The following is a 22,424-nucleotide window of genomic DNA, read 5'->3' as shown; positions in this document are numbered from 1 at the left end:
AGGGAGGTTGTCGGTGAATGGATCACAACTGGGAGATAGATCTCATTGAGAATGCGCGTGTTTTTTGTTTTTTTTTCTCCTCTTTTCTTCTGTTTACTGAGACTTTCTGGCGCATCCAATAAAGGCTGCAGGCTGACGGGGAGCGAGCGAGCGGCCAGGCAGCTGCGTGAAATCTGCATATCGATTGCAGAGACGCACGCGCACGCGGGGGAACCAGCCTCGCGCGCATCCGTCGCTCTCCTCTAGTAAAGGGGGGCGTGTTGGGCTGGCACGAACTCAGACCCTCCCTCATTTGCATCAGTCAGTGGAAGGAGCGAAGACGCGCGCCGAGAGGAGCACAGACAGAGAAAGGGGGAAAGTTATTTTGAAAGATTATTTTTTTACTTTTATTTTTTGATAGAGGTGTTGTATTTGGGAACTGGTTGTTTTTCCCCCGTCCCCACCCTCCTCACTGTGGACAGGGTCTGAGCTGTGACAGCCCCGCTGAATGAGAGCCGGAGAGAGCCGTTCTCATAGCGGGGAGAGGACTTGTCTGCACGCCGAGCGGAGGAGCCGCTCTCCCGGGCAGCGACTGTGCGCTAAGTCCCCCCACCTCCCTCCCCTCCCAACCTCCGGGACTCTGCGGGCGGTTCAAAGTTGGAGATGAAATAAGTTTTGTTTCTGCTTGCTTTTGGGAGATATTTTTCTTGTCACTTGTTTAAGGAAATCAAAAGGGAAGCCTTTCGGATCGCGCACTTTGCTCTGTTCTGCTGTTGTTGGAAAGCGGAGAGAGAGAGAGAGAGGAGAGGAGGGCTGGATGCCTGCTGGTCCGCGGATCCTCAAGACGCAGGTGAATGCAGATGTTTTTTATTTGACTTTACGTCCAAGATTGGCAGAAAAGTCGACGCAGAATCCTGTAAAAGAAATGTTCAAAAACCGCTTTTCATTATTTTGTTTTTTTTTCTCTCACAGAAATCCATGAATTTGACCGTTTTGACCAAATCCAAATATCAAACTCTCTCCTGTTCCTCGTCGTTAATAAAAATGCAACACGGTTAACATCTAACAGACTTTTCTACTATTTTATGTCACAATTTCCAATTTCACCGCGCTGCGTGTTGTACATCAGGCTTCCATGCTCTCTCTCTGATCCAGCAGCTAAACGACTTGCAGGCTTTGCTGAAATGTTCACTTTCATCGATTTCCTCTAAATTTCAGAGCGCCCGGTTTAATGGTGTCACGGTTGCGGGGCAGGTTTTAACAAACAGGCTTACTGGTGCGCAAAATAAAATAAAAAAAAAATATATATATAAAAATTCACAAAGAGAGAGAGAGAGAAAAAAAAATTAAATAAATACAATTATGTGGCTCCAGAGTAAGAAAAAAACGAGAGAAAATAACATGACATGTGATCCAGTTCCACTTGAGTTGTATGGGAAGAAGAGTGTTTGGACAGGATTCAGGAGTCACAACGGGGAAGTTTTGCAGTAATCACCTCAAAACAAGAAACGAAGCCAATTTCGATGAATAAAATAGTCTGTTTATGGTTGTCAACGTGTCTTGTTGTTATCTGGCCGTGGCCCGGAGCAAGAGTGTCCTGTTGAGTCACTATATCTTCCATTACTGTCTGGCTCCGTTTTTGTGAGATAGGATAGGATAGTGGGAGGGGGGGAAAGAGAGAGTGAGAGAGAGAGAGAGTCTTGTCACTTAACGAAGCTCTCTTGCTCAGTGTGCAACTCCGCTTACATATAAGGACCCTTCCAGACACAGGTTGGCTATAATCAAGCCAATCACTTTACTCCACGGGCGCCTAGAAGCAGTTAGAAGGTGCAGAGCGCGCGCCTTAATAAGCAGCTTACAATCTTCCTGCTTTCTTTTTTTATTGTTATTTTATTTTACTGTTTTTTTCTTTGTGCAGTCCCACAGCCAAGGATTATTATCCATCATCCAACGGAGTAAGGACACAAGGTGGAGGGGTGGAGGACTCGCATCATTCGGCGTCTCCGCGGTGGGAATGGCAAGGCGGGCGCTGGAGAGAGGAGTGCAGCCGGCGCAGGAGAGGAGCCGGAGCCGGAGCTGAGTGACAGGATGCCCGCAACCTGATTTCTCGGAACACCGATTCAGCCTGGAGTTTTTTCCCCCCTCTTTTTTAAAACATTTTTTTTGATTGTTTTGCTGCTTAAGTACATTTCTATTTTTTATTTTATTTAGTTTTGTTTTCTCGAACTATAACGGAGAAACATTAAGAAAGAAACAACACAACAAAAAAGCTTTTGGAGGATTTTTCTTTTAAAGAAAATTAATATTTCTTTTCTTGGGGTGCTTTTGTTTTTCCTTCTTTTTTATTTTGGAGGAGACAGAACGAGGATGCATTGTGGATTAGTTTTTGTCCTGTTCATGGGAATCCTCGTGGTGCTCGAGGCTTTTAAAAACGGTAAGTGTGACATCTGATACGAGTATAAATAAAGCTGTTATGTACCCAGCAAAGCCACGTAATCCCGCTGTTTTTCCTGAAGATTAGCCCCTCTCTGATCTGCGCTGATCTTTGGGCAAACTCTGACTCCGAGCTGGTGTCAGTCTAAGGAAAACGTCTGAATTGTCTTTAAAACTTAGATTGAGAAAACCTTTTTTGTTTTTTCATTATAACATAAAAAGTTTCTTAATCAGACTTTAAACTCAAATAAAACACCATTGCTTCTAAATCGGCACTTTAAAGCTTATTAAAAGTAAATAAGGACTTTTCTTATTTACTGTACTGGATGCTTGAAAAGATTGAAGCATCCAGTACATGTTTTTTTTATTATTTAGAACAAAAAAATCAAAGGGCTCATGTTGACGGCAGATGCTTTATAAATAAATATATAGCTGTAAAAAAAAAGTGGGCCTTTAAAAATAGACTCTGCCTATTTTTAATGATGAAACGCGCTGTCAGGATGAGGGAAGTTTGGAGGAACAGATCAGCCTGACTTCAAAACCAAACTTTCCGCAGAAACGTCTGTGAGCTCAGACTCCGGGGTGATCTGCCTCCCTTTCCAAACTGTAACTATATGCTTATTAGAATATTAAACACAAAGACGATGTGCCTTCTGTCTGTCTGGAGGTCGCTTACCACACGCGCGTGGCAGAGTGGAGTTCTAGTGGGGGGGAAAACGCGCTCGTGATAAATAATTTGTTGGCCTAATTTTCCTTTTCTTGTTTTTAAATGATTAATCTCCGGTTTCGATTAAGCAACACGCGATGTTTTTTTTTTGTTTTTTGTTTTTTGTCTACCCCTGTATTCTGTCGAACAAAATTGGTAAAAACAAAACAAAACAAAACAAACAAACGATCAAAACAAGAAGTTTCTCATGACCATACACTTTAAAAACGAGTCTTAAATGTTACCCATTAAAATGATTGACGTTTTTAATCAACTATACGCCGCTTGTGCATGTAGTGGTAAAATTTTAACTACACTTAGCTACTTTGTTAACAAATCCCCAACAAATTTCATTTTAACTTTAAAGATGTGGTTAACGTGGTTAGCCTTTACCCTGAGATGTGAGGTGTACAACAGAGAACATTTATTGGCCAAAACTTGGGAGAAGTAAAAAAAAAAAAAGGTTGAGAGAGTCTCTGTGTTGAAGTGTGTAGCCAGCTCGGACTCGTTTAGCTCCAGCGCTAACGACAATACAGCAGTAAAGTCGAAACTCGCTTAGCCACCTTGAGGCAATTGTTGACCATGAATGCCACATCTTAGTCATGGTTGTCAATGGAAGTTAAAGCAGATTATTTTATAAAGTTATTCGCTTACTAGTGGCATCCTAATGGGAACAAAGTAATGATAATGTTTTGTTCTTCAACTACACAGACTCGTCTTCATTAAATAGGCTTTAGCTAATATTACTGCGTGTCATTTGGCAGACATCTTGGTTCAGATATGTCCACATAAAACGCGGTTTTCATGGTTAAACTCAGTCGGTTTTTACCAGTGTAACTTAAATGCTGACTCGTGTGTTTTCTTTTTAATAGGAATTGAAGTATCTTTTGATGACTGTTTATATCTATGACATTGGTTAGGGCTTTTTTTCTTTTTCTTTCTTTCTTTTTTTTGGCGCGACATGCAATACTTTTTAAAGAGCATGTCTTTCGCTCCCCTCTGTAGATAAATGCGGAGGCAACATCAGAATCTCCAGTGCCAGCTACCTCACGTCGCCCGGATACCCGATGTCCTACCCACCCTCTCAGAGGTGCATGTGGGTCATCTCGGCGCCGGGGCCCCACCAGCGGATCCTTATTAACTTCAACCCACATTTCGACCTGGAGGACCGAGAGTGCAAGTGAGTGATGACAAACACATGCACCTTCTTTCTTTATGCTTTGAGATGTGCAGTTTTTCGGAACCCCGTCCAGATCCGTGTTCACCCAGAAAGCCTATGTTCCGATCATAAGTGCGTGTGCATGTCAGGTGTGGGTGTGTGTGTATTTTGTGGGAGAGATTCTCCTTCCCCCAACCCCCTCACTTTTCTTCTTCCCTTTCTCCCTTATTGCACGCCAAACTGCGCCATCTAGCGTCTAAAAGCGCCAACAAGCAATCATAAAGCGATCCTTTCTGCGGTGAGACAGAAGGATGAAGGAATGTCTTGTCCCTGCTGTTTGGTTTTGGGAAAGTCCGTCATTTTGCGTCTTTGTGGTGTGAAGTCATCGGGCTGTGATATTGATTAGACTTTTCTTTTTTCTTTTTGCTGGGCCAAATTCTTTCTCAAAGATATGTCAGCTGGGGTTAGTTTGTGAGAAAGTGAAGATCAAATCCCAAGTTAAGACACATTCTCGTTACTCGATAAAGATGTGAGAGGTTCCTGGAGATTAACTGTTACTTTTGATATCAGAGTTGAAGCTTAGATATTCCTCTAATGGCAGCTTCAATATTTGTGATATGACTCATGGCTCAGAGTGTCGCTGTCAGGGGGTGGCTAATTTCAAGATTCTCATTCTTTGCTGAATTAACAAGCTATTTGATGTTTCCTGAGGAATCAGGACTGCATTTCACCATGTCTAGTTTGAAACTTTAAAACCTTAGATTGGTCAAACCCGAGTGGATGATTCTACACTGAACAGAGATTCTTTAAAACATAGTTGAAGATTTCCTAAACCTTTATTCTGTGTCTGAAAACACCAAAATATTAGGTTTCTAGCACTTTCTGGCATCAGGACATCTATACAAGCTATAATACATAGGAAAAGTTGAAACTGGACTGAAATATTCCCCATTAATTGATTGGGGTGCACTAATAAATCGGCCCTTATTTCCTTAATTTTGGGAGGTCAGTTTGATAGACTACCAGTCTCACAGCAAGACAGTCTCTCTCACAGTCTTGCTGTGAGAGAGACTTGACTGACAACTAGCACCAGTCACCTCACTGTTGAAAATTCAGTGACTTTCTTCATATATTTAGCCACACTTCTAACAAAAAAAAAATAAAAATAAAAATGGTATCATCCAAAAGGTCAGACTTTTGTAAAGATTGGTAATCGGAGATCAGCTGGAAAACTGTGATTGGTCCATCCCTAGCAACTATAAAACACACTTATGCGTCTCAGAAGGATGGGCTCACCCACAGGCCAGCCTCCAAACTCCCAGCTTGATAAAAGCGACCTTTAAAACGGGACCTCTCTGTGATGGTCCGGTAACTGATCGTCCTTGGACTCGTGAGCCACGAGCTGTTGCATCCAGCAAAAGGCTAAGCAGCCGGCCTATTGTCAGACAGGTAGCCTGAGCCTCTGAAACCAGAGACAGTCAGTAATGTGATGAGGCTGTGTCAGTGCGGGTGCCCTGAGGTGAGCTTTGCTGGGCTCACTGCCTTGCTCTGATTGCTCGTCTCTCTGCAAGCGTTTGCATGCGTGCGCGTGTGTGTGTTTGTGTGTGTCGGCCCTGTTCTGTCTCAGCTGTTTGTTTACGCTGCAGGGCCTCCAGAGAGCACAGAGCTTTGCTGGATCCTGTTACTGTATCCCCGCTCCACCCAATATTGGGACCCTACGCTTCCCTTTGTGCTCCTTGAATGGTCCCCCGTATACACTTGCGGCAGCTTCCCTTCTTCTTTTTTTTTTCTTTTCAAACCTTGGATTTAAATTCCACTTTAACCTTTCTTTATTGCTGCCAGAGATTTATGGCAGGCTATGAATGGTGCTGTCTTTTAGCAGCTGGATGCTCTTTGAAACTGCTTTTGGTTCCAGTGTCAGCACCAGAGGGAGGGGGGTTTGAATATGAATGAGGTCCAATATGTAGAAACAGAGGGTGAGGAAGGGTCAGTAACAATGGGCTGTGTTAATCTAATTAGTCAGGAATGTACATCTTGGACATGGTGGAGGCAGGATTGGGTTCCTCCAGGCCTCCTGGATGTGAGTTTTCTTCTGGATTGGGGGAGAAGGAGCCCTCCTTCCTGTAGGAGACACTGAATGTCAGCAGAACTCGGCTATATCTGAGGAACTTCCCCAACTCAATTGCTCTATTTAATGCTGATATTAGTGGAAAGAAGCAATAAAAAATTAATTTATCTATTGACCAAGATTCTTGCGACAATCAGCGTTTTTCTTTGATGAAACGCTCATTCAAAGCAGTCGTTAGCACCGGCACTGTGGTCAGAAAGGTTCCTAATCGCTTGTTTCCAGGATCTGTTAACAAATGACCCTGGCAGACGGCCGTGAAACCCGAGTCTGGAACCGATTCATGTGGGCCTCACAGAGCTTTCACCCAAAAACTGGAGTGGCCCCTTTTGGTTCCTTTCACCCCCTTTCTTTTACTCTATGAGCCGTTTCATTTTTAATATTGTTTGTGCACAGGGTTTTAGTCACGCTTTGTGATGTATCCCAACTTCTGAAAAACTGGATCACACAAATCTTCAATTTGATCTCAGCTAGCCCTGTTTTTTTTTTTTTTTTGAAGGACAGTTTTTTTCACAGAAACTTCATAATTCATTTTATTTGTTGCTTCTGTTTATTTATCTTGGATATTTAAAATGTTTTCCACTTCCAGTGTTCAATGTTACAATTTAAAGTTAATTGATTGTTGAGAATGTGTTCATGGATTATTATGCCATTACCATTATATTACCTGGAAGTGGTCTCAAAACAACATTACTATCGTTTCTCGCAGTAACTTCTGGGACAATTTATCATCTAGCAAAATTTGTCATGGTGACACGCCTAGTTGCAACATAAGGGTGTCAGTGTGATTGTAGAGTGCTACAATTATATATTTAAACCCCTTAACCTTTCCTGTGGTTGTCATTTAGCAGCTACAAACTTCAAAGGACTTTATTACACTACAATGACACATATGCTTTGGTAATACTCTTTTATGTGAAAACCAATACAAAGCGCAACATAATTGTGAAATAAAATTTAAATGATGCATGGTTTACAACATTTTCACAAATAAAAACCATTAAAAAAAGTATGTGGCATGAATTTGGATTTAGACCCAGCCAAATTTTATAGAAGCACCATCTGCTCCAGTTGCAGGTCTTTCACGGCGTGTCGCTACCAGCTTTACCAGTCTGGATGCAAAACTTTATGCCTTTTCTGCTCAACTTCAGTCAAATTGCAAGGCGGGCATCTTTGAACATGACTTTTCAAAACTTGCTTCAGATTGTCCATTGGGTCTGGACTTTGACTGGACTATTATATACACAATGCCATAGGGCTACAGTCCTGCTTGAAGGTGAAGTCTTTATTCAGATTTTCTCATCTACTGTGACCATCTTCCCTTTGTTGTGCACTGTTACTTTTACTCCATATGTAATGATTGTATTAGTCAAATAGATCCATTTTGATCTCATTTAATGCAGATCAAAATGGATCTGCATTAAATGCATTAGGAGGAGCTGCATTTTCCATGGTTCTGAGCTTCCGCCTCACAGAGCAGCTCCCCCTTTCAGCTCCTTCAGACTAGCCAGCAGCAATTAGCAAACACCTGGTAGAACTGCATGTCTGCTGAGATCATTACACAAGCTCCTTCTCAGTGCCACGCTGGTAAAAACGTTGTTAAAGGGTTAATAGAGGAGCCATGTTGTAATAACTTCCTGAAGGCGGAGTTTCAGAAAGAGCTGGAGTTTTTAAAGAAACATAGGTCCAATTTCAAGGTGTTAAATTACAAAGCTAAATTTCTTTTAAGTCATTTTTGATTATAGAGAATTATATAGAATTTTTATAATAACTGAAGGTAAAGTTTTTCATTGTGCTATAAAATAGCACTATGTGCCTGGAAAATACATGATCCTTCCCCTTTCAACCTAACATCTTTTGGTTTTCTTCTTACCACTCTTAATCCAAACAAAATACACTGAGGTTTGTGGCTGCAATGTGACAAAGAGAAAAAAGTTTAGAGGGTATTAACACTTTTTTTTTATTTTTTTTTTACAAGGCACTATTTGTGTCAGTTGTACAGTTGGGCAACATTTGAGCTGGACGTATTAGAATCCCCATCGCAGCGCCACTCACCAAATCAGCCCTTCCATAATGGAAACTGATGAGATCCAGAATGGCTTCCTTATCTGATAGGCTGCTAAAGTGAGTGGGGGTTGGACGGCGCTCACAATGCATGCTTCACTGCCCTGCCACACAATCTAATTAGCGGGCCAGTGGAACACACATGCACCACATGTTCCTCCGACATGGGCCTTATCAGCAAACCAAACAAGAACCACTCAAAGCGGCGCTCGTAAAAAAGAATAAAACCACCACCAAAAAAAACTAAACAAGTCTTTGCAGAGTGGAGTCTGGCTGCCGAGCAGCCGTTTCATGGGCGCGCTACCCTTGACAGGTTTGTTTAGGGAAGTGCAGAGGCCTGTATCCTGAGAGCGGCAGGAGGAAAACACTCCATCACAGAGATAAGGGGGGACTAAGTGAGCCTTGCGATTCTGAATGCACGACGTGTTTACCTTTCACGCACCGTTGTAGACTTTCACGGAGTGGAGACTTCGCGGGGTGGGGCCGCCCTCCCCGCCGCCTCTCCCAACTAATGAAGTTTGAGGGAAAAGATGCGGGCCGCATCAAGACAAATATTTGAAGTCAATTTGCTGCAAAAATCAGGGGAATGAGCTAGCTGAGCTGAAGCGAAACAAAGACAACAAGGTAAACAGATATGCTCGCGATCCACTCCCCTTCCATGCATCTAGTCTTTGTTCCTCAGAGGGGGGAGCTGATAAGGCCTGTCAGGCTCATCTGGAATGGAATGGAAACTTCAGTGGATTTAAATCTACACAAGTGACAGAGCGGCAGACCTGATAGGCAATTCATCTGCTTTAAAAGGAATACTATGGCTTACTGTTTTCTATTTAGAGGTTTGGTAAAGTTTGAGATTCAGAACTTACTTTAACAAGTCCATTGAAGTTTCCCATCCCGACCTACAGCTTTGCTCCCCATGCCCTGCTCTTTCCCACCTCATCTTCTCCTGCTGACTCGAAAGCGGAGCGCCAACGATGTTTGGATCCGACGAGCTCCTGACAACACCATGAATCTTTGATAGCGTGGGATTTGCTGACCAGACCAGAAAGTGGCTCAGTGTTGAACACAATAAAATTCCTTGCAGTCAGACATTCAGGCAGTCAGGCAGTCAGGCAGAGCTTCAGTCTTGTTTGTTTTGGAGGAGCAGAAGAGTTGGGTCGAAAACTAGAGCGGAAGACAGAAGCAGACTCATCCCTTCCCAGCCGTCTCTTAAGTCTGTGCTTCTCTACCTGGGTGTTGTTATTCTTTCCGGTCCGCCACAGAAAATTCCACTGTGACAGTGTTTGGGGTACACGGAGAGAAGTTTGAGGTGAGATGTATAAGGCAGCCGAGCGGTTCGAGGAATGCTATTTCAGGGGGGGAAAGTGAGTGAAAACCTCTTGGCTCGCCACACTTCAAAAGCCAAAGTGGAGCCCGTCGCCTACATTCAGGTGCCAAAACTGAAAAATTGGAAAAGGAATATTAGCTTTCCTCACTTTCCATTTCACTGCTCCTTTACATCTACATCCCACTGTGTTTTCCTCTTGTAGAGCTTCTTGGCCTGCTGGGAAAGAAAACATTCGCCACTGTGTACCTCATACAATAGACATCCTGCCTTTCCTGTCCTTTCTGAGTGTGCTCAAACCCACAAGAGGGGAAAGAGAGGTGTTGACCTACCCCACATCTAAAGCTGGGTCTGTCACGTGGAATCCCACCAACTCAGTGTCCTGCGAAGAGAGCCACCTGTTTCTAGGAAGTGTGGAGCAGAAGGGTTTGGGGGGGGGTTCAGTCATTTTGTTAATGCCATTCATTCTGATTTGGCGGCTCTATAACAAAGAACATTCAAAGTTCACAGCTGGAAAGTGAGGAGGAACAATCACTTCTCACCAATCAATGTAAGGCTGCTACCAACAGATTATTGGTTTATCAGCCGTTGTCAGGGAAGAAAACAAACAAGAGAGAAATGCAGCCTTTCTTTGTCAATGGACCGTTGACATGGAGTTGTTTGGCTTGATCACGATCTGGTAGAGGACTTGTTTTCCTCTTTAAAGCACAAGTCAAAGAGGCGTTGTAGTCTAAAGTGGAGGCACAGAAATGGAGCGGTAAACTTGATTGCGAAAGAGGCCCGCCGCTTCTTTTAACTACCCTCCTCATCAAAGACAGCAGAAAGTGTGCAAGCCGGTATTTTCCACAACAATAGACTCCCACAGTTCATAGCAGTGGAAATCAAATTAGGCCTTAAATTGCAAACTGAAGCGGGCGCCCCTCTGAAGAAGAGGTTGTCAGAAGAGCAATCCACTTTAAGTATGACTTGTTTGCGCCTCACGCCAATTATACCCTATGTTGTTAGCATGGTGAAACGGTGCAAAAAAAAAAAAAGAAAAGACATCCTGCGTTTTAAATGTCTGTTTGCAATGCGGCAGTGTTGTTCAGTGATGAGGAAGGGGTGGCATTTAAAGACAAAAGAGGAGCAAAGCTGCAGCGCTCATGTGCTTTTGAGTGCTCACCTTGTTAATTAAGTCGAGGGCAAAGACTCCCAGACAGGAGACAGAGATGTTGTATGAGACAGCCTTCACATTCATTACTCTTTCTTTTTATTTCTTTTAACTGTAGAGGGGTTACTTCCTGGCTAATGAGTAGGATTAAAATAGGTCATTGTGAGTGTGTGTGTGCACATAAGGCTGTTGAATGTCTTTTTTTTTTTTAAATCCACCGGTGAAGTGTTTCACCTTGGCCGTAGCTTGGAAGGGCAGTCTGATTGAAAAGCTTTCTGGCCGTGGCATCTGCCGTCCTCCCCGCTGCTCTGTCACCGCTTTGATTCATGCACAGCCTGACCACAACTGGGAGGCGAGCCACTCTGCCTCACAGCGGGACGCGAGTTCCCCCCTCGCAGCGGAGGGAGCAGAGAAAGGCAGGCCGATGGAGAGGAGGAGAGAAAGAGGTTCCTGCTCATAAATAAGCCACTGGGTTTCAAGCACCAGTCAGAAATCTGAGACAGCATGAAAGCCCCACACTCTCACATGTCCGTCTGTTTTGTTTCTTTTTTTATCTGATTGGACAGAGCCACTCATAGACTGATAATGTCCATGAGCTGCTTTTGGGACATGGCTGATGTTTTTCTTTTCTTTGTTCCCTTTCAGCCTTGAACCAATACAAGCTTCTCCATATAGAAGTTTTTCTATATTGACGCTGCAAACCACACAAACTGTAGACGTCAGCTGTTTTCTATCTTATTTTTTATTCAGGAAAGATTACAAGGAATGAATCGTATGGATTAGACAGGGGTAGTCTCTCCATTGCCAATGATTTAGCCAGAAAAGATTTAGAGTTTGCTAGATGTTGTGTTTGACTCTCCCACACTCACATTTCACAAAATACAAGAAATAACAATCTAATTTGGGAATGATAATGAGTTCCTTCAAGTAGTTGCTTGTAGGTGGCGTAGGATCACCTTGGCCAGTTAGTCAGCACTAGGGTACAACTTTAATAGGCGCCCTGTCCATCCTGACTTACAGGATGACCAAAATTCAGTTTGGAAATTTCGAGAAAAGCAGATTACCATTATATTAGAAGAAAAGCATGCATAGGGAAGACATGTTAGTCCTGCAACTTCTTGATGTGATGCAACCTTAGCTAAGCTGATGAGGTGAGCTCTGGATACTTTAACGCAGCATGTCCTGCCTTGTCAGACATGTTTTCGTCAGTGGTCTAACCTTGAGTAGTACCCTATGATTTTGATTGATGTGACTGCAGTTCGGCTCAGGTAGTTTGTTGCCCCGATGCCCCTGTGCTTACCGGACTGGTGTACAAGAGGGAAGGCTCAGCAACAGTGGGGATCCTAACTCATAAGTTCCCAGAGGTGCTTTGGTGAAACCAAAGTTTGTGTGTAGTGGGTAAAGAGGGGAGGCTGGTACAGGAAGGAGGAAGCCAAGTTCTCTTGGTTCCCTGGGGTTACTTTAGGTTGCTATGTTTGCCCACAGCAGGCTGCAGTGTTGCTTGTGTTTCTCCACCACTCAGCTCTCCATGATTGGGCCAGTGCAGCGGGAAAGACAGTGATTGATGGGTTGATACCGAGCTGCTCTCTGATTGACTTAGAGACACTCAACAATCCCTCGCTTTGTTTGCTCTTTGTATGATCTCGCCACACTAAATTGCCAACATTAGTTGTGGTTTGTCCTTTTCATTGCGGCAACAATCGCATTCTCTTCGCAGCCCCCTATTTCTTCCATTAGAGAAGGGAAAATGTGAAAGAGGACAGCCTAACAGCAATCTTTTCTGGCATTATCTCAGTGGGCTAAAGTGCTGAAAGTATTATTAGTAGCCCGCTCCTCTGGCGCCTGGCCAGCCGTTCCAGGATGACCCCGGTGTGCACCAGATAAGTGACGGGAGAGGCTCTCTCTTCAGTGCTGAAGGCCTCAAATAAGCCAGGCAGTGTTTGATTGTCAGGAGAGCAAGTGGGAAGTGTCACACTGTCCTTCAAATGTTGGCAGCAGGTGACTGACCAGCAGAAACTAAATCAGTTGTGTAGTGCCAAGAAATTTCCCCTCCTTGGCCGATGCCAGAGGAGGTGTACCACTTGGCACGTGTCCTGCGCAGTATGGACTTTTTGGCCTCTAAAGTGCTCCATCATTGGAAAATCTGAGCTCTGTGTACGCAGAGGGAACATTGCCGGCTTAAAAAAAGACACAAGAGATGGGGATTTCAACGTCAGACTCTGCATCTTTGAACTGATCTACATTCAGAGGAAGTTGCCAGATTCGAACAAGAGCGGATTACTTGCTTGCGCCTGCAAATATCCTTCCCTTATGGAAACATCCTATTCTTTTTTTATGTTTCCATTTCACTTTATGTCTGTTTCCTGTAAAGATTTAGAAATAGCCGTCTCCTGTTTGCTGGGTTGATTTAGACTGGCTCTGACTGTTTGGGTTAGGTGCATACAGCATCATCCTTAACATTTCCAAGGGGTGTGAGCGCAAGTCCTCCATGTCCAGCCAGATGACCGGGTCATGATGCATCCAGCCAAGCCTGCTCTTTGACCCTCCCCACTGCTTTTCCCCTCTGTCAACCCTTTCACAGACTCCCCGGAGGTCAGGGAAGAGAAAGAGGAGGAAGAGCACCAGGGGGAACGGATGGAGTGTTTAATTGAATAAATCCCAGTACAGTTATTATTACCACTGCCCTCAAGCGTCCTTTCCTTTGCAAATCCTTGTGTGAGAATCTTAGCATGCAAGAGCTCATGTTGCTGAACCCCTTATAGTTATGTTGTAGTTTGTTTTGGAACTAGCTCCATCGTCTTTTTGGCTCCTTCAATCTACAACTCTGCATGCCTTCTCTATCTTGCTCAGCAGTTTCCCATAACACCACCAAAGGCAGTCACACCTTACTGTTCCTCACTTCCTGTCCATTGTGAGCAGGCATGGTGGTTTTGACTAGCTTTCAATGGCTTTACCTCTGCCTGACCTCCGCTCTGACTCCATTATTGTCCTCTGCTCCTCTTGGGTTCTTTAAGTACGATACGCTCCTTGCATGCAGGAGCGTGTCGGTGGCCCTCTGCTAGCTTCAGAAGCAGACGGACAATTTACTTGCTAACTGTGGTTTTGGAGGAAAGCGTATAATTGCTGTTGCCACTTGCCAGCACATGAAATGTTTGAGCCATAAATAGTACATGGGAATAGTCTTACTTAAAAGTTTATCTCACTGAGTTACTTAGTCCAAATTGTTCTCAAATATCTCAATATTTATGCTAAAAATTGGCGTTGACATGAATGTTGTGTTTTGTGGCTCTGAAATACCTTTACTAACAGATAAAATTAACATTTATGTTAGAACTCAGCGTACGTGGGAGCGCGACCTATGCATAGAGGCCTCAGTCCTCTATGCGGCAGTCATGGGTTTGAGTCTAGGCCCGTTGACCTTTGCCCTATGTTTTCCCCCTCTCTCACAACCTGTTTTCTTGTCAACTCGCTGTCAAGTAAAGACCACTACAGCCAAAAAGTCATTTTTACAATTACAATTTCTGAAATTCAGTCTAACTAGTTAGATTTTGATGGGTATTGACGGTGGTAGGAGTTTGTCCCACAGTCAGTGTCGTGTCCTTGGGCTAGACACTTCACCCGAGTGCCCACTGGTCAGAGGATCCGGTGGCAGCCTCGGCTCTGACAGACTGCCCCAAGGCAGCTGTGGCTGGTATCCAGTAGCTAGCGACCATGTGTGCATGAATGGGTGAATGACTGAATGTAGTGTGAAGTGCTTTGGGGACTTTTAGACTTAATAATACACAGTCTATTTGTCATTAATCAGTCTGATGGTATCTGTTGATCCACTTGCTTTTGTAGATTAATTCACAGGTTATTGATAGCGTTCAGATTCCTGGGTTTTAAGGTTTTTGAGCCACTTTGTGGCGTTGTGACTCGCTGCATGAACAAGGTGATAGGTGTAAATCTTCTCCCATCACAAAATGACCAACTAAGATTTGCTATAAAGTAGTTTAGCAAAAAAAAAAAAAAAAGTAATTTGTAATGAACTACTACATGTCAGATCACTGACGCACTAAATTCAATGCATCGTTTGCAAAACCAAACAATTCTGTCATCCCCCAAACTTATTTCACAACTGTAACGTTGGAATCAGAACATGAAATCAGATGCAGTTTCAAACCGGATAGCAAACCTCGAAGAAACAACCCCCCCCCAACCCCCGCAGGATGTCATTGTATTCATGTCACTCAGGTGTTTCATGGGGAGAGGGAGCAACAAGAACGAGGCAGAGAGGTTGTTGTTTAAAAGGCACAACTGTAAAAGTCCACCTCCTGCTGGGCCACATCGTCCCTCCCTCCCAGCTCCCTGTTATTTTTACCCTTGACTTCTCATTGTTGTAGCGACAACGCATCATCCGCGCCACGCCACCGACCCCTGTGGAGGACTCTCTCCTCACTCACCTCTGCCCGCCCCCTCGCTCTCTGTGTAATCAGAGATGCTCTCAAATGTCAAGGTGGGACAAATGGAAGCCATTCCCTCCAGTAATGACTGCCAGAAATGGTCTGTAGCAGGTTCTCTTTCTTTTTCTCTCCCTCTCGCTTTGAGAAAACATATGCCTGCCTTTCATCCCCTCTATCTTTTGCTTCTCGTTACTTTTTTTTGCCTTTGAATTTCATACCAGTTTCCAGCTTTGCTGGGGTGCTTTGTGAATCATATCACAGCGTTTCAGGCTGTGGTGTTAGGAAAACGTTGAACCTTTTCAAGTGAGAGTGTATAATTGATCTATTAGCTCTTAGTCAGAATGACTATATAAGGCCATTACTGCTAAGTTTATGAAGGTTTTTTTCTTTCTTACTTTTTTTTTTTAAACAAGCCACAGGGTGGGTTGCTTCATTTGTAAAAAGCACACACTCCGAGTGGGAATATTCACATTTGCACTCTCAGATTTGCTGTGTTCACAGCAATTTTTAAGTTTGAGGCCCAGTTAGCAGTACGAAATGTGTTTTCATTTTGCCACTAGCAGTTTTCTAAATCACGGCACTTAGTCAATCTCACAACATTTGTGATGGAAAAAATATGATGTGTCATAGAAACAGAGATGAGGTTCTTGATATATGTCATGCTGTAAATCCAGTCAATGATTAATAAGAAAATGATCATGAACCTTGCAAGGACCAATAACAGTTAACAACTTGATAATCACCATTTGTTGCCCTGTTTGTTAACATTTTGTGCTTTCTAGACACATTTCTTTATTTTGGGCCATCAAACCTTTTTTTTAATGAACACTCGGGCAAAAGTCTCAGTTTTCAACAGAATAACACAAACAATTCTCTTTGGAACTGGTTAGTGTCAAAAATGTTTGCAGTTCTTGAGTCATGAGCTCAAAACTCAGCCTCAAGGAGTCTGGAAAAGTCTGGAATTGGATAAGTATGAAAATAAAGCAGGGGGTGGTTAGAAGACTGGGTCTGAAAAGGTGTGACATTCTGTCAAGAAAACTGTTCCTCAACCCAGAAACGTCTCAATGAACACCAGGCGAAACCCGTCTTTGTGCTGGAGCAACTGGTGTATGTTGAGATTACTACACAATCAGGTTGTTCTGACCTATTTGTCACACTTCAAATGTTTAATTAGGAGAGAAACTCGTTCCTAGCAAGATGAATTGCAGTAGGCGCAGCTCTTCTTCGACCCCGAAGGCGTGTCGCGGTCTGTAATAGCAGCAGAAAGCGCTTCAGCTGAACAGAACTGCGCTTGCTCAGGGGTCAGAGTGTTGGAAGTCTTAGAGTGGGAGCGATCGAGGACTTTCTCTTGTTCGTTCAAAACTCCACACCCTCCACCCATCCCTGTTCTGACTTATAAACTGTGCCTCCACCCTTGGGGGCAGAAATCCTTTCCCCTCTCCTCCATCTTGCCACTGTGCGCTTGTATTTCTGAATAAAGGATTATTGTGCATGTTGCAGAGGGAGGCTGGATGCAATAATAGAGCCTAAACAGCCAAATTCATTAATTTGATTGTTGGCGACAGCAGATCTCTCGACAGTGTAATTAGGGAAGCTAATGGATGCAAGCATGCTAAATCCATCAGTGCTAATGATAATTGCAGCATAGGAATATGCTCTACAAGCTCGTGGCCACGGCGAGATTGGGAACGTCGAGCTATGGCATCTAAAAATATTCGGCAGCGCCGAGCCGAGCCGAGCTGAGCCGAGCGGCGGCGACACCCGCAGACACTTATTGGAGCGGGCACAGCTGGGCCAACCAGGAGGAAAATATCCGGCTTTTGCATCCGTATATTTCATCTTCGTCCATGCTTGTGGAAATATATATGGTGTGTAAAACAGACGCGCCCTGGAGGAACCACTTCTGAAGCCAGCAGCTCTGATTGGTTGGTGGTTTGGTCCCTGCTGAGTGACTTGCCACATTCTGGAGCTCCTGCAGCTATGTTCTGCGGAGTTCCAACATTAGTTGCGATGATGATAGCTTTAAACGTCTGTAGATTTTTTTTTTTTTAATGCTCTGTGGTCGAGCATCTGCCAAAGCAGTTTGATATGGTGCTTTGATGAAAAAAATAAAATAAAATAATCTCTTTGTGCGAGTCAATAGAAGGGTTCTCTTATTTTTATTTTTGTAGCTGTAAGCACAGAGACGTAGATATGGTTTACAGAGGTTGTCTATATTCTCTCATGTCTGATGGTGTATCTGTTCTGCTGCTTATTTATACAGATAAGAAAATCACTTTGGAGCAGCTCAATACATGAAGACACTTTGCAACGTGACGTCACGTGCACAGGATCCCGCCCCCGGCTACTTCCTGGAGGGCAAAAAACTGCTAGCTTATGAAAAATATTGAGGGAGAGGGAAGTAGCTCAGTTATGCTAGCTTATCTTTGACAGCTGTAACATTGTCAAGGCAATGGGTCTGTGTGTAGCATAGCCGACACAAAGAACGAGAAAAAAAAAAAGAATATGTGTACTTTTGAGTTATTTCTCATTGATTTTTCTTTATTTTCCCTTTGTTGTGGCACAAGGCACTATATTAATGATACCTACATCGGCAGGTTTCACTTTATTAACAGACTTGTTCCACCGCAGCATCGTGGCTAGGGATGGCATGCAAAACATTAGTTTTTTTGCCCTCTGGCGTTGTGTGGCGTTATGTTATTGTTTCCAGATGTGAACAATAACATAAAGATGACTTCCTCAAACCGAGCTTTAAAATGAGGACGACTTTGAATGTGGTAGACTGGTTCAGTCTCATCACAGTTCATCACAACCCGGGGGTCCAGAAGACCAGAGTTGGTTAGCTAGTTACGTTTACTTGAATAACTTTTAGGGGAAAATAATATACTTTTAAGAGTATTTTTATTATGCTGTGCTTTTTACTTTTACTTGAATAATTTTATCATTAAGTATTGAGTTCACTTGAGTAAAATTTCCAGATACTCTGCCCCCTGTAAGAAACTTCACCGAACGAAGAAGCTCGTTTTAGCCAAAAATTCACCAGATACACACCTGCTGTTTGTGTCAAAGTTACATAAGTTATATAGTGAAATAAATTGATTTGCAAAACTGATTCTTTTGCTGGATTTGTTATTTATACATGACTTTATATTTTGGTTTGTGTGACAATGTCATTTTTAAATATGAAATGATTGATGTTTTGATCAGTTACTCAGTACTTTAGTAACCTTTAACCAAATACATTTTTATCCTTACTTAAGGAATTTCTTGGACAGCTACTTTTTATTTGAGTAACAAAAATGTTCTGCTCTGACATAAGTACAATGATTGGGTACTCTACCCACCCACAGTTGTCTCTAACTTGAACATAGAAGTAAGTTCACTCCACTCCAATGATCTCCAGAGTCATCAGATCTCAGACCAGTGGAGGATTTTTGGAATGTTTTGGAACAGTAAACAGATGTATAGCTGACAAATCTGTTGCAATGTGGTTTAAAATCTCCAAGGAGCATTTTCGACACCTCGTTGAAACACTGCTACAAAGATTGTGGCAGTTCTAGGGCGAAACGGGGGTACAACTCAGGCATTAGCAAGGTGTATCTAATAAAGAGGCTGGAGAGTGTAGCTGTATCTGCCCAGGGCAACTGAGTTATGGCTCAATTGATCCCAAAGAAAAAAAAAGGAACCTCTTGGCCTTGCTTGGGTTAATGAATCTCCCTTGCGGTTGTGAGGCAGCGTGGAAGTCCTGCGAGGTTAGCCCTCTCAGTAACTCAGAGATCAACATGACTTTGGGCCCCAGTACAAATGTTAATGATGTTTTTCCTGGGCCCCAAGTGACCGTTTGTTAGACGGGGACTTGTTAATACCCGAGATCTGCTGGAGCTGGAGATTTCTGACAGCTGACAGCCAGGTTCCTTTTTTTTTCTCTCTCCCTGCTAACTCTCCTTGGACCTCACAGAGCTGTCCTGAATTCATTGTTAAGGTATTTCCACTTGTGTTACCCGGAGGTGTTTTGACATGTTGTAGGTGACATATGTCTCCCCCCCTCCCCCCAACAACAAGCTGCACTCTGTCAGAACCAGAAACCAGAAAAGAGAAACCCGAGCAAACAGGCCAGACGTTGTAGTTGTGGATGCAGCTGAAGAAAAAGGTCTTGTTCTGGGGTTTTCTGCAGAATGGCCCCGACTTATAAATGGTCTGATTAAGGAAGCTAACCAATTCTATGAGGCTTATACAGTCTGTCATACCGTTATTCCATTGCTTCAGATTGCATTGCCTTTGTAGAACCATATCAAGCAGACATTTATAGCGGGAGGACAGATTATTTCCATGGGAAAGCTTCAGGCAATATAACTGTTATATTGTTAGACTGCCGGTTTGTCGCCTTCTCTTCAGCTTTGCGCGGAGGACTAATGTTCTCGTTTGACACTGGCGGATTGCTTTTTCTCTGTGCCTGAAGAAAGAAGGCAGCCTAATATGTTTGGGTTGGTGAAGCGAAGGTCGTTGAGAATTACATTCTCCCCCTTACTCTCCTACCCCCTTTTCTTTCTTTTTTTTTTCTCTTTAATTTCCCCACTGGATTGGCAAAGCGTTTTCACTATTAGCGCTGTGGTAGGCTGCTCACCGTGTGTCCAAATGTGCGTGTACTTATCGGTGTGGGCGTGTGTCTTTGTGTGTGTGTGTGTGTGTGTGTGTGTGTTGTGCCTTTGCCCACCAAGACCCAAAGCAGACTTGAAAGCTAAATAGTTGCATGGCTCAACTGGATTGTATTGTCAAGAGGAAAATGGAATAGAAGTCATAAAACATAAGCATCACCTCACATCCAGCTGAGAAGAAGAGTCTACTTTTAACTTGAAAGGTCAGGGGGAAATAGAGCAGTGCAACAAACACCCAAACTGTGATTGTGTCTGGGGCTTTTGCTAAGTGGGACAAGACCACGAACTTGTTTTATGATCCCAGATCAAGGTTGTCGCATCCCCAAAAAGGCCCTGAACCACAGAAGCGAGTACCCACAGGTGCTTAGAGCGACAGATTGGAGCTACATTTAGCACAGCTGGCAATGGGAGAGATTTTCGATGACATCGGACCGCCCAGCCGAGCGCTTCCCCCAGTAAACGCCTTCCAGATGACGAGGGCCCGGATGGACCCGTGTTTAACCGAGCTGGGGGAGTGTGGACGCACCGGAGCGGGACCGTTGGAGTTCTGGTTGGCGCGCCACTCATTTAGGCACAAATAGAGATATTTTGAAGAGATAGGTTCCTATCATTCACAGCGAGGACCCCCCTTCTTCCCGAAACGGGTGCGTCTCTCTTCCATCTGCCTTCCATTCCCCCCCGCTGCGTCGTCTTAACGAGGGCCATCAGAGCTGATGATACGCCGGAGTAAAAATGCAGTAAACAACTTCTTCTTCTTTGATTGGTAAAAAAAAAAAGAAAGAAGAAGAGTGATGCTACTTATCTGCAAATGCCAACACACCGTTTCACCCGACACAATATGCGTTTTCGACACTCGGCAGAGCTCCCCCGGCTGTACTAATGCGGCCTGCTCTTCCTCGTCTCGGTGATGCATCTCAGCATCAATTTTTCAAGGCGTCTGGCAAAGCTCGGCTTTTGGCAGTTGCAATGCGGGGAAGGGTGAGATAGCTGCAGAGACAGAGGATCTGAGGTGAATTATAAGTCTGCTGATAGACCAGAGGAGGGCTATGGGAAGATTAATGCTCTCTGCTGTGAGCCAGGAGACCCAAAAAAAATTCATACCTACTACTTCTGCTCAATCATTTGTGGCTGGAAAAAAAAATCTCAACTTCTATTCAAAATAGATGGTATGACATCACTCTAACAGGAGCCCATTAAATGAGTGACTTCCTGGATGTTTGATCACAGCACAGGGGAGAAACACACTGTAAACAACATGCAAAACTAGTGTTTTCTTTCACGGAGCCATAGCTGATAAAGGGGGGAGGTGGAACAAAGCGGTGCCTGTGGAAGCCGAGCGGGGCTGTTTCCACAGCTGGTGGCCTGACGAATTAGGAGGAAAAAGACCTGGACTGAAATCACAAAATAATCACAGGAGAAACATGGAGACACCAAAAAACCACAGAGCAGGGCAAAGATTCCCCAAGAAACGCAGATAGATTTCTAAAAACAACAAAATGAATACGGAGGAGGAAAAACAGTCAGATGATTTCTGAAGTTATATATGAAGGGATTTCTCCACCTTAAATATGACATCCACTTTATGGAGTGCAGCAATACCTGCTATTACCAGCAGCAATAACCACTGAGTTTTAATAGAGTGTTGGTGTCTCTTAAAGTTAGAGATTTCACATTTTAAGAATTATGTATTTATTCATTTTTAGTCCAACCAGCGCTTTAAATGTTTTTTGATCGGCAAGTTTTGCATTTTGAACTTCTATTGGCTGAAGCAGTGGCATTTTAATGCCACGCCCTCTTGTTAAATACTAATTGTTGGCGTGTTGTTGTTTTCAGTGAAACACCTATAAAGATCTGAATCTTAAAAACCTGCACACCAAACTTTGAGACATTTATTTGCGTTGGTCTATGGCATAAAATCCCAATAAAATGCATTTAAATTTGTGGCTGGAGGGTGACAAAAATGTTAGCTTATTTTGTGGTGAATCTTAAATTACACAAGAATGTTTTGGAGTCGAGCTGAACCGAGTCATCCCCTCGGTTTCTGTTCCACCGGGAGCAGCGGCGCTTTTTTGTCCTCTCGTCTCGCCTTAATATTCATAACCTCCATTCCCATTTCCTCTAAATCCCTTCCCCGTAACAAGACTTCCATCTTGCAAATATTATTTTTCAAAATTTAACACAGGTGGAGGATAAAAAAAATAAAACATAATAAAAAAATAAGGTGTCAAATCCTGCGTGTTGATGCATGTCAAACCGCAACTAAATGATTTCACCCGACAGCACTGCCATTCAAAGTGTAAATCACGTTTTGGTGGGAGAGAGAGAGAAAAAAAAAGCCATGCATTAAGTGAGTTCAGAATCACTAAGGAGACTTGATGTTTTGACAGTAA

At 43.4% G+C, this 22,424-nt stretch overlaps 1 protein-coding gene across 5 annotated transcripts in view; it reads left to right on the top strand.

The window, feature by feature from the left end:
- The first annotated feature begins 741 nt into the window (after positions 1–741).
- nrp1a (neuropilin 1a) overlaps positions 742–22,424 on the top strand; it is a 77,330-nt gene continuing 55,647 nt past the window's right edge. For 3 of the 5 annotated variants that reach the window (XM_016664884.1, XM_016664883.1, XM_016664881.1), the window contains exons 1-2: positions 1,708–2,413; positions 4,124–4,298. In XM_016664884.1, coding sequence (XP_016520370.1) covers positions 2,347–2,413; positions 4,124–4,298 — 242 coding nt within the window. In that variant the 5' untranslated portion in view covers positions 1,708–2,346. Of the gene's footprint in view, positions 830–1,698; positions 2,414–4,123; positions 4,299–22,424 lie in introns of those variants that run through there. The other 2 variants (XM_007540189.2, XM_016664882.1) reach the window with 2 other exon arrangements.

This window comes from Poecilia formosa, unplaced genomic scaffold, assembly GCF_000485575.1.
Source record: "Poecilia formosa unplaced genomic scaffold, Poecilia_formosa-5.1.2 Scaffold523, whole genome shotgun sequence".
Classification (NCBI taxonomy): Eukaryota; Metazoa; Chordata; class Actinopteri; order Cyprinodontiformes; family Poeciliidae; genus Poecilia; species Poecilia formosa.
The sequence above is the reverse complement of the archived record's forward strand: the minus strand, read 5'-3'. Positions and strand labels throughout refer to the sequence as shown.